Source organism: Hordeum vulgare, chromosome 5H (genome assembly GCF_904849725.1).
Source record: "Hordeum vulgare subsp. vulgare chromosome 5H, MorexV3_pseudomolecules_assembly, whole genome shotgun sequence".
NCBI classification, from domain to species: domain Eukaryota; kingdom Viridiplantae; phylum Streptophyta; class Magnoliopsida; order Poales; family Poaceae; genus Hordeum; species Hordeum vulgare.
Genome location: NC_058522.1, coordinates 484,687,312 through 484,705,057, shown reverse-complemented (window position 1 = coordinate 484,705,057; position 17,746 = coordinate 484,687,312). Strand labels below are relative to the sequence as shown.

Below are 17,746 nucleotides of genomic sequence, written 5' to 3'. Positions count from 1 at the left end.
AAGGTCGGTCTGCAAAGTTAGGCCATAAGGTCGACCCAACTCAACCCTTTTATTCGTGGGCGGGCACACCCACCGCACGACCTAAGTTAGCCTTTTTAGCATCGTTGGGCGTTGTTTTATATTTTTAGGATTGTTTTGGCTTTTTTAACCTAAATAGCAAAGGCTTGGAAAGGCCGAAATGACCCATAAGGTCCAAAAATTAACTTGAGACAATCTACAGTCGTGTTGGGCCAGGCTGACACAACCCTTTGATTCGTGGGTCAACATGGCACGCCCCAGACCTAACCAAGCGGGACAAGTCAACCCTTCTAGCGTTGTTTGGGGTTGTTTTGACCTTTTTAGGGGAGTTTTGGTTTTTTCAACCTAAAAATCAGAAGGTCCACAAGACCAAAACAACCGGCAAGGTAAAAAATAAACTCTATGCCCATAGTCATGTCGTGCCGGTCTGACCCTTTTAGCTCGTGTGGTAAGTCAATACACGAGGCGAAGAGTTTGGGACGACACGACCCTTTCAAAACAATCCTACATGGGTCATATCATGTCATGCCTTTTATGTTTGGGTCGTGTCGTGCCGTCCATATGTCAATGTTTGGGTTAACCCCTTGCAATCCAAAACCTCCTATTTGACACGCTAGGCGTTGCGAAATGAGTCAGCGTGCACCCCGCTCCCCCTCACGCGCCCTTTTGGACCGGCCCATGCGCGGGGTGCGACGTTTTTTCATTTCATTTTTCATTTTGATTTTTTCCTTTTCTATTACTTTTCATCTTTAAAATAATTAGGGATTAAAAAAGTTCCAAATTTGAGAAAAAAATGTGAATTTCGAAAAAGAAAACTACGAGAAATCACAAAATGTTGGCAATTCAAAAGGAAAAACATAAAAAATGTTTGCAATTTTAAAAAATTATTTGTGCTTTTGAAACAATGCCGCATATTCAAAAAAGGCTCACGAATTTGGAAAATGTTCATGTTTTTTTTGAAATGTTCACGAATATGGAGAATGTTCGGGATTACATAAAAGATTCGGGAATTTCAAAGGTTGTTCGTGATTTTGAAAGAAAGTTCACAAATTTGGAAAGTCTTCATGATTTTTGTAAAAGATTCACAAAAGGCAAAAAATGTTCGCTAATTTCAAACATTATTCCCATTTTTTTAAATATGTTGATTCAAAAAATATTCAAAATGTTCTTGAATAAAATAAACTGTTCCCAAATTTTAAATGTTCACTGATTCAAGAAAACATTCACGAGTTACGAAAAACACAATTACAAAAAGTGTTCACGAACATGTCAAAAATATGTTCCAGAAAATTAAAAAGAAATAAAAATGAATATAAAGAACAAACAAAAGAAAAGAAAATGTAAAAATAAAAAAGGAAATTAAATATAAAAGGAGAAAAAAAGAAAAAAGGAAATAAAACAGAAGAAAACCCGGTCTAGGGAAGGTTCTACAACTTTGCACACGGGGAGGATACGTGTTTCGTCGCTACTTGCAACTTCGGTGCCGAATAGGACTGGGCTCCTTAATCTCCTTCTCCCCCCTCCCCCCTCCCGCGTGCCGGGTGTACATATGTTAATAAGTGTATAGTTGCATGTGACACGATGAGGATGATAGATATCGATATATCTGCCCATTTTGAATTTATACTTGGAGTGGACGTGGAGTTTTTGCTCCCGAGCTCATTTGAGCTTGGGTGAACAGTAAAATAAAAAAAAAATCAGAAACAAATTAAAATTTCTGAAAAAAAATTTAGACCAACTTTATCAAAAGCGCATTTTCAAAGTATTGATTTTATTTATTTTGCCACGTCTTGTATAAATTTATTTCATGTCAATTTTTTGCATGCACTTAGAACTTTTGACAAAGTTGACCTAAAAAAAATCAAAAAATTTTGAACTTTTTCAAAGATTTTTCGATTTTACTGTTCATCCGAGCTCAAATGAGTTAGGAAGCAAAAAAAAAGGCACTTTCGAGTTGGACGGTGTTTATGAGTGTGGAGTAAAGGCCAAACAACCGAATTTAAAATGGTGTTCAGGCTTATGTGCCCCGCATGAACACTAAACCAGAGGAAGAAAACAGAAAAAGAAAAGATTCCTACTTTTATTGCTGTAAACATGAGAGCGTCTTGTAACTGTGTCCAAATTTTCATGAGGAAAAGATATCTGTGGTGGTCTAGGGAAAAAAAAGAGCACAAAATGAGAGCTTCTTGTAACATGAGAGCTTCAAAATGCCCCCACCCCCAAATATGTCATTTCGTCGGTCCAAACTTGACTTCAATTAATTTGAAGCAAAAAAATGAAGCACACTTCAGCCGAACAGAAATGTGTGCTGTTATCACCTATCCTGCACAAGTACAAACTGAGATCAAAATTTGAAGGTCATCAAGATGTCTCACATAAGAGCAACTCCAACCAAACGACTCATTTCGTCCGCCCGTGTTTGTTTGGGTCGCCGCGGATAGAAAAAATGGCCCAACGCAACGATCCAAACGGACGCGCGTCCATTTTTCGTCCACTCGCGACCCATTATGGATCCAAATTTGGACGGCATTTGCGTCGCGGCGGACACGCTCGTCGCTTCCTCTTCTCTTTCCCTAGCCCGCCAGTCGGTGGCACGTACGTCAGTCGCCTCTTCCTCCTTCGCCTCCAAAACACCCGACCGTCCTGCCCGCCCCCCGCCTCCCACCCTCGCCACCCATTTCCGTCGTCACCGCCAGCCATCCGCGTTGCGGACTCCTTACGGCAGCCTCGTCTCCCGCAGCCGCCGCCAAGCTCCGCCACTTCCTCCCAGCGAGAGGCTTCTTTCCGGCGAGTGTCTTCCACAACGCCCGCAAGGTGTTCGACGCTTTTTCCAAGGTACACATGAACTCCGATGATGAGTATTTTTTCTACACCGTTCTTTGGACTCAGATGATTCTTCATCTGATGACGAGGAGATGGTGGCGACTGTGTTGGTCGTCCATGACCACGCAAGTATGGAGCAGCCAAAGTTTAAGGGCTTCATGTCGGGGCACACACCGGCACTGAATCGCAACCGGGAGAGTGGTCATTTCCTACTCTGGAAAGACTATTTCGAGACCCCAAATCCGCTCTTCAAACATCACTTGTTTCGTCGCCGTTTTTGGATGGCTACACATGTTTTCAACTGTATTCGAGAGAGGGTGGTTGGGTACAATAACTATTTCGAGTGCAAGACGGATGCCTTTGGAAAGATTGGCTTCTCCTTTTATCAGAAATGCACTGCTGCCATTCGGATGCTTGCATATGGTGTCCCCGGCGATCTCATTGATGAGTATGTCCGGATGAGTGAGTCCACCTGCCTTGAGTCCATGTATAGATTCCGCGGGGTTGTCATAGCTGTGTTTGGGCCGGAGTACTCTAGAGAGCCAAGAACTACCGATACAACATGGTTGTTGTCGATGAATGCGATAGTGGGTTCCCGGGGATGCTTGGTAGCATAGATTGTATGCATTGGAAGTGGAAGAACTGCCTTTCTGCTTGGCAAGGGCGGTATAAGGGTCATGTCCGAGCTTGCACTGTCATACTTGAGGTTGTGGCTTTCCAAGATCTCTAGATTCGGCACGCTTTCTTTGGCATGGTCGGATCTCACAACGATATCAGTGTGCTCCAGGGCTCTCCAGTGTTTGCTAGGATGGCAGAAGGCAATTGCCCGGAGGTCAATGATCACCAATACACCAATGGATACTATCTAGATGACGGTATCTATCCATAATGGTCTACTTTTGTGAAGACAATCTTCAATCCTGTAGGAGAGAAGAGAAAGAGATTCACCCCAAGAGCAAGAGAGTTAGAAAAGATGTAGAGCGTACCTTTGGTGTTCTTCAGTCTCGATGGGGCAGTGTTTGATATCCTGCTAGAACATGGAGCATGCAAAAAATGTGGGAGGTGATGACAGTTTGTTTGATCATGCACAACATGATCGTAAAGGATGAACGCCCAGAACATTTTTGTGATCAAGGGTTTGAGTTACAGGGTGAAAATGTTGTGCCCGAGCATGGAGGAGAGGCAACATTTGCACAGTTCTTCGAGTTTCATCATAAGATGCGTGTTTCACATGCAGCTGCAAAATGATTTGGTTGGGCATACATGGATTCATGTCAGCAACAAGTAGATGTGTCGACAACCTTTTCTTTTAAATGTATCGATTATGAGATATTTTTGTAACTCTTGAACTATGCAATGTTTTGCATTGAACATTTGTTAATCTAGAACATTTGTAATATTTATTAAAGCAATAAAAAATGACCGCAAGCCTGCCGCGCAGACGAAAAATGGGTCGGCATGTTGGACGCACGGCCGACCCATTTGCAAAAGAGGACGAACAAGCCGACCCAAACGGACAAAATACGAACAAAACATGCGTCATTTGGGTCGCGCGGTTGGAGTTGCTCTAATCACCATGGAAGATTCTTGGGCACAAAAAATTCTGGATGATTCAAGAGAATAATGAATTGACCTCTTATTGACAAAATGAATAAGCCATCAGTTACAAGATCATTAGCAGTTTTGAATGAAGGAAAGAACAAGCCTAAGGTAATTCTATGGAACAGATTACACTGATCACTGTCCATTCATCAACAGGAAGGTGTTTCCCTAAAGAACACTCCTTAAGAATCAAGAGGCAAAATCCCACTCCCTAAAGAACATTCTTCAAGAAACAAGGAGGGAAAAAATTAACTTATTTTTAGCAGTGGCATGACTCAGACTCCTTGTTTGGGCTACACAGAGAATGGCAGCTGGTAGAGGTAAGTGAAGCATATGTACACAATCGGAGCAACTCCTTCCCTTCCTGGTTTATGTGAGGCATCTAAAGGCTTCCCTGACCCCCATCTCCTAGACAGAACTGCAGTATTGAGTGTACTCCTTTCTACAGGCCTCAGGGGCAACGCATGCGGTACAAATCATGCACCTCTGAGCTTCCGAACTGCGCGTAGTCCTGTTGTTGACGACTCGTCTCTCTCTTCTTGGAAGAACGCTTAGACGGCGCCTCACTGGGCATGGTATTGCTTGGTGGAGCGAACGACACCGGTGGGTTGATGATAGGTGGGGGCGCTGATGTTGCTGGGCAGCGATGTCGGATGTTGATCATGTGCGTCTTGGTTTCAGTGGAGGTGCTGCCAGTTATGTTTACCATAAGAACAGCTTCCTTGTCCCTGGTGTCTTCACACCACCAGTTTTGTGGTATCCCGTCCACAAATTCTTCTTGTGTGTAGAAGTCTTCATGGTGGATTGTAATCTCCACGGTTTCTCCTGGTTTAATAAGACCGTTCGCTGGTTGGACCTGTCCATAGTAAATTAGAAGTTGGTTATGGTATTCACTATTCAGCATAAATAAAGGCCAAGACAAATCGAGAATGCCAAAGAACGTGCACTTAAAAACTACTTTCTGCCATGGTCAGTCAAACTTCTGCAGTGATTTAGTAATGAATTGTTGATATATATGGGCAAATGGCTACATGGTTTGTTTCTTATAATTAATCTTTGCTAGGAATTATAAGGGGTAATAATTGAGATCACATGGTTCCTATAGGTTGCCGCGAGAACCTACATATAGACTGAAGTTTCACATCATGGAGTCAAAGATGTACTGCTGTATGGTTCCTATGGTCCTAAATGTAGGTCTTTTTATAGATTCCACTATGGACTATATACAGATGTATATAGACATATTTTAGAGTGTGGATTCACTCATTTTGCTCTGTATGTAGTATGTAGTGAAATCTCTAAAACGACTTATATTTAGGAACGGAGGGAGTAGCACCTTTAGATCCCATGACGGTACAACCTAAAAAGTGGGTAAAAAATTTAGTCGTACGCAAGTATAGAAAAATATAGTCGTTCATACCTCAAGCCAAAGTGGAAAGCCAAATGATGCCCTTGGAAGAATCTCTGATTTAGTCCCATCGTCCTTTTTGGTCGACTGGCCTTCACATAGGATTTCAAAAGCTGCTTTGCCTGTTTCACAATTATTGGTAATGTGGAAAATAATATTCTCTTGATTTTCCAATATAATTTCCTCTGTGCTAACTGTGCTGTCCGGAACAAAACAAGACTCCTGAAGCATAGACCGCACTTCTTCATTCGATTCAATTATTTCTCCATACTCCTGCCTTCTTGTCAACTCATCTACTCGTGCAATATCAACGCTAAATGTGCACCTCACAGGTTTATGATCACTCTCTGTGACCTCCATGACAGCTACATACCTATTAAAACAGAGGTAAAACAATGTGCATATGAGAGAGGATGGTGGGATATCACAAGGAGAAATCAAGAAAAAGTGTTGTAGTATCTGACGATGTAATTGCAGCAACCACAGGGCACTCTAGCGAGCATTCGGCTACTGATACAGCACGACTATCGCGATATAGCACCCTATCACACCAAGCAGGTATCCGCTTCTTCTCACCCGAATCATACCCTACAAGGCAGTTGAATAAAAAGCTTCAGAACCAATGGTTTTATTTACTATGCGCTGATAAATTGCAAAGCGATTAAGAAATACTTCCTCCGTCCAGAAATAACTGTCAAGCCAGTGGCAAGATCTGAGCAGAGTTTTTTTTAAATCATTGCTGAACAGAAAATAATTGATCAAATGGTTGTAAATTCAAAAGAGGCATACCTCCAAGACCTGGCGCGTGCTTTTGAAATTTGTAAGTCGGTGGGAATTTGATAAGACCTTCACGCATTCCTTGAAATACTTTTCCAGCTTTCATTTCTGCTCGAAGCTGATCCTTCTCTCTTAGCCAATCGAAGCTTCTTTGGGAAACCATGTCCCTTGCTTCATCATATGTGATACCATAAAGCCGGTAGTTGAAATCACCAAGAAAGACAACCATATCAGCATCAGCCAAGTCAGGCCTGACCTCATCAACCTGATTCCCATTAACCTGCCATTACCAAAAAAATCTGGACATTAGCATAATTCATCAGTATGGATGACCTGAAGGTTAGAGAACACATACATTCACTGTTCTGTGCAATTGGACAGATGTAGCAGAAGCTGCAACAAAAGAAATCACAAGGGTTACAGAAAGTACTTTTTGGTGCTTGAAACAACATTATGTAACACATATGTAACACCTAAAGTCCAATACAAGAATATGTGGAAATTAAGTAGGAGACGAACATGTGGATCCATGAGGTTTGTTGAAAGCCATTGTTCGATAAATGTGATCGAAGTCAGCATTACGCCTGGCAACAGCTTCCAGATGTGCAGCAAAATGATTGCTCACAAAACACATTTTACGATCGTAGACTCTTATTCTTAATCCTACACCACCCTGCAGAAGAATCACTTGTCATGACACAAGGAAAATAATTGGGGAGCATGACTTAGACACATGAAACAAAATATAAATCGGGGCAGTGATCATTGACTTGAATGTGCTCCTGCATGCAAGTGTTTCTTACTATTCAAAGAGGCTTGCTGAAATCGTCAATTGAATTTCATGTTCCCACATAATATATAGCACAGAAGCCCTTTATGTTGAAAGGAGTATATCTGACAAGTACTCTACTGATTACATCGCTCCAACTTTCATTCTTCATATTTAGAAACTTGTCATTATGGTAGTTGTACATAAGGACATAGCCTTAAAAAATGGAGGCTACAATGAGGAACTTGAATGTCTGTACATATATACCATCATATACCTTATTGCCGATGGCACGTCCAAGACCACATGGAACTGCTGCAGCCTCAACGTCACCGACATATGGCTTAAGACTCTTTCTCACCCTTGAAAAGTCAATATTTTCCGTATTATGTATATCACATGAGAATGGAAACTCAACAGGTTATCATTATGCGGCAAGAGAAATTTGATTGTAATTCTAAGAAACTAATTCATGACAGGCCCATACCATGCAGCAATAAGCAATGCAGCCAACTGCCTTGAACCAACTCGGTGGAATGATGTCCCTTCATCAAGTGCTTTGCCTATATTGTCTATCCACCATTGACCATTGGCACTTCCCTCGAGTCCTACCTAAAACCATGAACAAGGGAAGCTCAATAAAGCATGTGACTTAGGTATACTTACACATAATGAAAGCAACAATATGAGCCATCACAGCGATCTAATTTGCAAATTTGAGAGAGAAAGTAAATCTAAATAAGTTAGCCTTAACAAAAAAGTAAATATGCAAACGACATTTTAGTTCATTCAAGTGAATATCATAAAATTGTAAGTGTGCAAGAAAAACCATAGTTTCCATGAAACAATACATAAATCATATCGCACGGAGGATTGATAACCAAAAGCTTGGTTGCTGGGGAAAGCAACAACTAATGACTGAATTGTACAATATCAGGAAAAGATGAAACAGCAAAGCCGGGATAAAAATGGCTAAAACATGTTCGTGAGAGTATAATGAACAACATTATAACTTGGAACAGTATTGAAATGTTCTTTTCGCATAAGAATGGTGGTAATTGCTTTAGAAAAAAAATTGTTGTCACAAAACTAATCTCGGGTGGTGAAAATTCAAGAGTTGAGAGTGATCTAAAGCACAAATGTGGAATCAAAAGTGAATAACCCCACTCTTTCTAAAGTAAAGTACAGTTGGCAGGTTGAATCGCATACTTCAAAGTAACGCTCCTAAAGCAGGATTATTATTAATGTTCTTAGCTACCAGTACATACTTCCACACAGGCTTTAAATAATTGATTGATTGAACAACAAGAAAATGAATGACTGAAAGGGAGGTAAAGTATCTCACAGTTTCTTTTGCTGCAGAAATTGCGAGAAACCCTGCACCCATCTCGACCTCTTGTAATCCAACAACAACTAAACCAACATCAGATGATACGCTACCCAGCCATGCTTTAAGTGACTCGGCAGTTGCTTTTCCCTGTGCTACATTCCAACTTCCAACCATTATGTTTATCTTTTCCATTCTAGTATATGACAATTCTTTGTTAGCCAATTCAGTTCGCAAAACATCATCAAGAGGTCCAGGGGAAGTCAGTGGCCATCCCCGGATACCGCCGTGATGTGCCAGGGTGTAGATGTAAGAACCACCAATCGCCATCCTTATGACTGGGCAGCTATGTCCAGTCCATCCTGCGAGAAGGTTGCCTTCGACATCCATTACTTGAACAGTACCACTGGCATAGCCGACCCACACCCTATCTCCGAGTGCCTTTATGCACTGCACAGAAGAAGTATGATGCTGGAACTCCTGCATTCTGTTCCCATTTCCATCCCACTGGATAATGCAACCATTTGTGCACCCAGACCAAATTGCCCCATCATCTGCTTGAGCCACTGCTCCTGTTCTCCGGGTATCTTCGACAAATGTCCCCTTCGTTGCAACCCTGCGCACCGCATCGGCTGCTCCCATCAAGGCATTCCTAGATTTCTGGAAGAAGTTCAAAGAGCCTCCCGACTTATCCTTCTTCGATGGTTTTACTTTGACCTCTACTTCCTCCATGGGTTGCTCTGGCATGACCGGTGCATCTAGCCGAGCCGACTCAACTTGGCCATCCATTCCAAATACTTTCAGCAGCTCCCTTGTACGAGCATCCCTGAGGCACACATTTCAGTTCAGTACAGTCTACAAGTTAAAGCAGCTACCTGGCAAAGACAGTAATCTAAACACAACAATTCATTGGGAGTATTTCTGAAGGCATACCAGAGAGCAAATGTCATGCTTGTCAAGGTCCAAACCTTGGCCCGAGAATGATCGGCAAGCATGTACTTAACGTCAGATGCAGGGAGAGAGCACACGTTGCCAACCGTGCAATGGTTCCTGAGGTCAATGTATGCCCTCTCGACCAACAATGCAGCCATGTGCCTCTCTTCCGGTGAGAGCGAGAGGGACTTGGCAATGGCATCGTATGGCCATGCCTTTATGACTCCACCCTCTGAGCCCGACCATATCTCACCTGTCAGGTTCAAACCGCGCATACAATTTCGTCAGGAATCTTCACATTTGGCAAGCACATATGCACATACGTACAAGAGAAATGCATTGTCGCAATATGAGGAGATGATAGATAGATAGATAGATAGATAGATAGATACAGATGGCATGCTCACCATATGACGGCCGGGGCTAAGCCTCCTTTTCTAAAAAAAAAAAATGCTCACCATATGAGGTGATGGCCATGGAGAGCACGGGCGTCCGGCCGTAGGCCTGCCACGTGAGGGCTTCCCTGAAGACGGGGGCGCTGTTGGATCCACCGTGGCCGCTTCCCCCAACGCTCCCTTCGCCGCTTGAACCAGGAGGCGGAGGCGCGGGCGCCGTGGCGGCCGTCTCGAGGTCCATGCGCCATGATCGGATCCTCCCGTCCTTATGCCCCGTCCACAGCAGCCCGTTGGCCCTGTCCATGGCGACGCAGAGCGCGGGCGGCGCGGGCACGCCCTCGCGGAACGGCGCGCTCTCCTCGTCGCCGCGGCGCGCGCCAGCGCCCCACCCGGCGAACACCTCGTCGAGCGCCCACACCCTGATCCCGGACTCGGCCCCGGCCCAGAGCTGGCGGCGCTTGGGATCGGCGGCGAGCGTGCGGAGGAAAGAGCCGGCCTGCGTCTCCCGGAGCGGGTGGGGCCGCACCTCGAGCGGGGGAGGGCGGAGCGGGTGCATTGCGGCGCGGAGCGGCACGCGGAAGATGCCCTTGCCGCCGCCCGCGCCGACGAACTCCGGGAGGGTGCCGGCGCCGCCGCCGTACTCGGACATGGCGCGCTCGAGCGTCATGGAGCCGTCGCTGGCGCCGCCGATGGAGCGGCGGGAGCTGGGGCCAGAGGAGTAGGAGGCGCTGGGGTGGTGGTGGTGGTGCTGCTGAGGCGGGAGCGGCGGGTGGTAGCCGGCGGGGACGCCGGCGGAGGGGTCGTGGTGCGAGTAGGAGAGGGAGTGGGAGGCCGGGAGGATGTGGTCGTCGTCGAGGCTGTGGTTGCGGAGCGCGGCGCGGCGCGCGGACGCGGTGTCCCCGCGCGACAGCGGCTGGCTGTAGGAGATGCCCCTCCGCTGCGGCGGCCGCGACGAGGCGGCGGCCAGCTCCTTGAGCGCCTCGTCGTCGGGCTCCATGGGTGTGATCGCGCGCCCGCCACCGCCGGCCGGTCGATCCCCTCTGATGTGCGTGCGTCGAGCGGTGACGGTGGGTGGTCCTGGGGCTGGGCGTGGGCGTGGGCGTGGGCGTGGGAATGGGAGCGGGAGGGATAAGATGGAAATGGTCAAGATGGCGGGGCGAGGGAGGAGGGCGCGGCGAGGGAGGCGCGGGGGAGGGAGTGGTCGGGGGTCCGAGGCCGCGCGCCACCCGCGGCCGTCGGAGACGGAGGCCGAGGCCAAGGAGGGGTCGCGTGTCGCGTGCTCGTGTCCGTGGACCGGGCCCCACTGTCAGCGCCCGACCCTATTTTTTCCCACTCTTTTCATCATTTCTCCTCTCCTCTCCTCGCACCAAATGTCCTTCAGTTTCAGTCACCTAAATTAGTACAGCTACAAGATTAGTTACAACCTAGCACTCAGCCAATGTTATTGGCCACTATGCTTTTGTGTGTAGGGTATATTTTTTTCTTTCTAAAAAGAAATAATACACTGCCTCTGTATTAATGTGATGCATGCATCCATATTATTAAATACAGTACGATCCAATCGAAATATACAAAGTCTCATATGAAGATAAAGATAAGAAGAAATCGCAAAAGCCATAATTGGCTAACAATAGAAGTATATGTTTAGCTACATATTTCATTGTTGAACCATCATCCAAATCGGTTATAGATATTTCATCGGTTGCATCCATAAGTCATATGCTCCTTGGCTTTCGCACGGTTGAGTAACGATAACGTGCGTATCCAGCCGGTTGCCATGTAGATGGCATGCAAAAATATTATGATAGTATGTGTGTTAAAATATGCCATTCTTACAAATTCCAAATGACCCAAAATAATGCACATACTCTAACTTAAATATGTGCCACTAACTTAGGCTCTATCCTGCTTAGCCAAGTCCCCAAAAGGGTGTCAATGTTATCAGGAGGACTGGCGTTAAAAGCCACATGGACCGTACGCCACATTAGCTTAGCGAGGGATATGTTGGATTGACTCATCTTTGTCACATAAGCAACACCGTTTACTATCCTCTCAATTGTGTTTTGCAAGATTATCTTTCACGAGAATCACCTGTTTGTAACAAACCACACACGATTTTTTTTTAATCTTGAGTGAAACCTTTATTTTCGAAATATGTAGAGAGTTTGGGATTAACCCAATGTTTATCATGTCAATGTACATATATAGACTTTACTGAGTATACACCTGACGTCGAAAGTTTCCAATGAAGTGTATCTGGTTCATCAGTGAGGTTAATCTGCATCAACCTACTCACAAGATGTAACCATTTATCCCATCTGGCTCCTATAAGTGATCTTCGGAATTGAACGTTTAAGGAAACATAGCCCAAGACAGTACTCACCAAATCCTCTTTTTGGTGTACTATGTGGTACAAGGAAGGATACTGCATACCTAGCGGCGTCCCTTAACCATATATCCTCCCAGAAACCTAGTTGAATTACCATTTCCTACTCTGAATTTGGTCATGTGAAAAAATACTACCTTAGTCCTCATGAGCCCTTTCCCTACTTCAAATTTGTCGGTTGCGCTATCACTTGTGCAAGTGTCTTAGAGTTTAGATACTTGTTACGTAACAACTACATATGCTTCCTCCTCAAAAGAAAGGCTGTAGAGCCATTTACTAAGTAAGCATCTGTTCTCCACCTCAAGATTTTCTATGCCTAGCCCCCCTTGGAGTTATCTACGGTTCCCACCCCTTATTCTTGACCTAGGCGAGTGGCGGTGGGGGCTAACCTACCCCACTACCCGGCGAGTCTGAGTGCCCCCTTCCCCCTCCGTCTGTCTCTCCAACGACAAGAAGGGGCGGGGACCCTAGGTCTTCGGTCTGATGGTGGTAGGGTTAGAATAAATTAAGGATTGTCACGATAGGACTGTTGCGAAGCGGTGTTCTCGCCATTAGCGTGGAATAAGGTCTCCTTGGCTCGCCCTCGTTCTAGTGATATTTCTCCATATCATCGGGAGACGTGTAGAAGATACTGTGTCCCGAATCCAATTCTTTGGGTTTGCCTTTTTTTTCTATAGATTTGTCTCGAGCACGCTATTCTACACAGCGAACAATGTGGTTGTACATCCTGGTCGTCTTCAGTTCCTACCTATGATGGTTGGCAAGCCTTGGTCTTGTTGCGAAGCGTGTGAGATTTGTGTCCTTCGGCTCCGTCTAGTCGAAACTAGGCGTTCTGCAGTCCTTATCTGGAGTTTCTTTAGGGAAGTGATTTGTTATGCATTGTTATACCTGCCATGACCACATGCGTCTTATGGTCTACAAGGATGATTTTCCTGACCGCTGCTTCTACCAGTGTAACGCCCAAGATGCGATCCTATCCTTAATTTGGCACGAGGGCCTCGTCAGGGATAGAAGCGCATCTCGTCGTTTTGCAAGAATGGATATTGTTACAAGTATATGTGCTGAAAAGATGAGATATATGGAATTGGCTTACACTCGCCACAAGCTACATCAGAGTCACATCAGTACAATACATAACCCTCATGAAGAAGAGCAGGGTCCGACTACGGATGAAAACAAACGAGAAAAGAACGACGTCCATCCTTGCTATCCCAGGCTGCCGGCCTGGAACCCATCCTAGATCGATGATGAAGAAGAAGAAGCAACTCCAAATGAACAATCAACGCGGTCGCGTCAAGTAACCTTTTTCATGTACCTGCAACTGGTGTTGTAGTAATCTGTGAGCCACAATGGACTCAGCAATCTCATTTCCAAAGGTATCAAGACTAGCAAAACTTAATGGGTGAGGCATGGTTAAGTGGTGAGGCTGCAGCAAGCGACTACGCATTTATTTGGTGGCTAACTTACGAGTACAAGAATAAAGAGGGGGAAGATCTACGCATAGCGGACGTGAACTACTGATGATCAAATGAATGATCCTGAACACCTATTTACGTCAAGCATAACCCCACCGTGTCCTCGATCGGAGAAGGAGCTCATGAAAGAGACAGTCACGGTTACACACTCAGTTGACATATTTTAATTAAGCTTACTTCAAGTTATCTAGAACCATTGTTAAACAAAGTTTGCACGTTGCCACATAACCGCGAACACGGCTTTCCGAAAGATTTAACCTTGCAGGGGTGCTCCAACTAATCCATCACAAATTACCACAAGCCGCATAGAAATCCTCGATCACGAAGCTCGCGATCTCATCGGACTCCTTAGTGGAAAACCTCAACTCTGAGAAATCCCAAAGCATCACCGGAATCCCGATGCACAAGACATTCGTCAAAGGTAAAGCTAATCCAACAAGGCCGCCCGGCGTGTCGACGATGCTGATAGGAGCCGCGTATCTCGTTCTCAGGACACGACGGATGAGCGATGGTTACCACGCCAAACGCCAAGTTGCCCCAGGTAACGTTAATAAGCTGCTCTGTTTTGGACCAACACCATCAACACTGGCCCTCCCTGTAATATGTAGAATTATTCCTCGGGTTCATGATGGCCTATGCTTTCAGTATTAACAAAATTATTATGTTGGGCAAATGTAGTACCAATGTTGGGCCTTGCCAGACCAGCTTTAATCTAAAACAATTATCAAGGGGGACCCCATAACAACCCCGATCGTGTTAGGAGCTCTCAATTATGGAACATAACACCGGTAACCGAAACTAAGGCGACAAAGGTGGAACAAAACACAAGGCTAGAAAGGCCAAGCCTTCCAACTTTTTACCAAATATATAGGTGCATTGAATTAAATAACATTTAATATGATGATATAACATGGAACCCATGTTATCACATGGAAACAACTGCACCTGCAACTAGCAATGCTAACACAAGGTTAAGCAAGCGGTAACATAGCCAATCAGTGGTTTGCTAGGTTGTGAACATGTTGAAGGTTATCATGGCAATGTTGGGAGGTTGATATTTAACATATGGTAGGCAACGAGACATAACGATAGAAACGGAAAAAATAGCATGGCAATGATAGTAATGGTATCTGGGGAAATGGTCATCTTGCCTGAGATCCCGCTTGGAAGAAGAACGACTCCGTGAAGCAGACGAACCGATGTAGTCGAACGGGTCCTCACTTTACGACATGCTTGCGGAACTCTATCGAGACGAAGCAAACCGGAAACAAGAATCAACACATGATATTCACCACGGCACATGCACGACAAGATGCAATTCACATATGATGCATGATTAATGAATATATGCAAGACATGGCATGGCAACTCACAACAATCAAACACTACACATTAAGTGAAGTTCAATATGCAACGAGTTGCATGTTAACGAAACTCCACATACGGATTGTTTAGTTCTATCCCAATTAGGTACACGACAATATTAATTGTGGTTATACATGGCAAGAGGTGAAGCATAATTAAACTACCTATCTAGGCATTTTAAATGAGGTCGGAAATGACTTATAGCATCTCCGAGATGACCTCATACGTTAATTTATAATTATGTCCAGATCTGAACTAACACGTTTAAATATTGGTTAAACAGAAAAATAAATAGATTCACGTGATTCTACGCGTTTTTCCAATCAATTTACACATAGAGAACATCTCCAACGGAGCTACGGTTCAAAAGATACGAACACCCCAAGATATGATGACATGAATGCAATATGTGTGCAACGACAGTCACAAGCATCTCAAAACATACAAACAGCAAGATAATATGAAACTACACGATATTCTAAGCAAGTTTCATGTAGGACACGACCAAAACGGAGCAACGGTTCAACAAATACGAGCTAATCAAGAAATACTCATAATCTACCAAAATCAGCCACATAGCATTTTCTACACCCTCGAACAGCTAGCTACACAAATCCAATATGCTCAACCAAGGCATGAGGCGGTAGAGGGCAAGATGCACTACAACATACTACTAATAACATTTAGCATGGAAGCATGGATCACTAGGAAAAGAACTCACAAAAGGGCATCTCACACACAGTTTCAGACTTAGTGAAAATATCAGTTTATGACAGTGCAGTTTTCGATCCGAAGGCATATTGACAGCAGCAAAACTATAAGCTACATGTCTCTAAATGGCATGAAAATTGACAGCATGCTAGAGAATCTTAAGGGCTACAACTAACTCCATTGCACAACCTCAAAAGAGCTACAGATCACCAGATAAACTCATGGAAAGACAACAACAAAATATAACAAATTTCAGACATATAAATATTTCAGCACCTCCAAATCAGCACTATTTTCTAGCATGTTGAGAACAAGCAAAGCACACCTAAACATGGATTTCTATTGCAACTAAAAGTACCAGAGGCTAGCCTACACATCCAAGGGCATATCTCTAGTTGACAACTCCTTCATATCATGCACGGATTAAATCCCACAAAATAAACGAAAGGGCAACATGGCAAAATATCACGTGCACTAACTTGCTCAAAAACTAAAACTAAATGCACAGTTAAATTCTGTGGATTTTTCTACCCCGAAAACATATATAACATGTGGGGTTGAAAAAATAATAATATCGCCTCACCTATATGCGAGATTATGTCCTAAACATGATATAGCAACTAGCGACGGAATCTTACATACAAAAATACAAACAACTACTCTAAAATACATGGAAAAAGGTCCCTAAAAACATGAGCATTTCATCTACGAGATTTGAGCAATCCGGACACGCACGAAAATAAATACGGAACGATTAACATAATAGGACAGCACGCGTTTCTAGGCATATGGTAAGTCAAATCACTTCAAACATGCATGCAAATTGTAAAATCATAATCTACGCGCAAAACTACACAAGTTTCATATATTACTCGCTGCGATCCGATGCACGGTTTGAATTCTACCGGCATTTGAAAATTTAGCATATTCCTGAAATTATAAAATCGCAGAAAAAACCTAAAATCTAAACTAAACGGGCCGAAACTGGTGAGCGCAACTTAGCTAAACTCGCTTGGGGCGTCATATAGGGAAAAGGGGGAGAAGGTCACCTTATCTCATGGGCCGGCTGGGTAAGGAGGCTTGGGCCGGCGGATCTGGAGGAGAGCGCTGGGCCGAGGGGCGAAGTTGGGCCGGCCATCTGGCCCATGCGGGGCGGGGCGAAAATGAAAATGCTTGATGTCAACTGTTCTTCCTCTTGCAACGGCACTAGAAGAATGCTGCTAGCGCTCCCCGGCAATCGAAACTAGAAGAATGTTGTTAACGCCCACCAACGCATGAGATCGTAGAAGTTTTCGAGGGTAGAATATTCGACCCAAATTTGTTGGTACGCCTATAGGAGGTGAGAGGATACTCTCAAGTATTAGCAGCTGAATATGTCAGATTCAACCACACCTGAAAGATTAGTATCTACAAGCAAAGTATTAGTAGCAAAGTAGTATGATAACAACGATGTCAAAAACAATCTGTTGACGGCAGACTATTCCTAACGAGTGTATCAATGGCGCCAAGTTGCCGCGTTGACGGAAGTTGTCAGTTCCGTCAATGTGCAGCCAACCAAAATTGTAGCAGGTAGCAGCAGTGTAACGAGCAATAGCAGCGGCAAGGAACAGCGGTAGTGACAGCAGTAGCAAGTAGCAACAGTAGCAAGCGACATTAGTAGCAACAGTAGTAGCAGAGCAAGACAAGTAACAACAGTAGCAACAGTAGTAGCAGGGCAAGACAAGTAACAGCAGCAGTAGGACAAACTCGTAGGCAAT

The 17,746-nt window shown here is 44.4% G+C and overlaps 1 protein-coding gene across 1 annotated transcript; it reads right to left on the bottom strand.

Moving 5' to 3' along the window:
- Positions 1–4,462: 4,462 nt before the first annotated feature.
- LOC123399646 (type I inositol polyphosphate 5-phosphatase 13-like) lies at positions 4,463–11,236 on the bottom strand. Its single transcript, XM_045094042.1, has 11 exons — positions 10,116–11,236; positions 9,658–9,910; positions 8,743–9,550; positions 7,885–8,009; positions 7,675–7,759; positions 7,148–7,301; positions 6,984–7,021; positions 6,641–6,908; positions 6,316–6,439; positions 5,864–6,224; positions 4,463–5,299 (listed from the first exon to the last, which is right to left on the bottom strand). Exons 1-11 carry the CDS (start codon positions 11,047–11,049, stop codon positions 4,895–4,897), a joined length of 3,555 nt encoding a protein of 1,184 aa, XP_044949977.1. The 5' UTR covers positions 11,050–11,236; the 3' UTR covers positions 4,463–4,894.
- Positions 11,237–17,746: the final 6,510 nt, after the last annotated feature.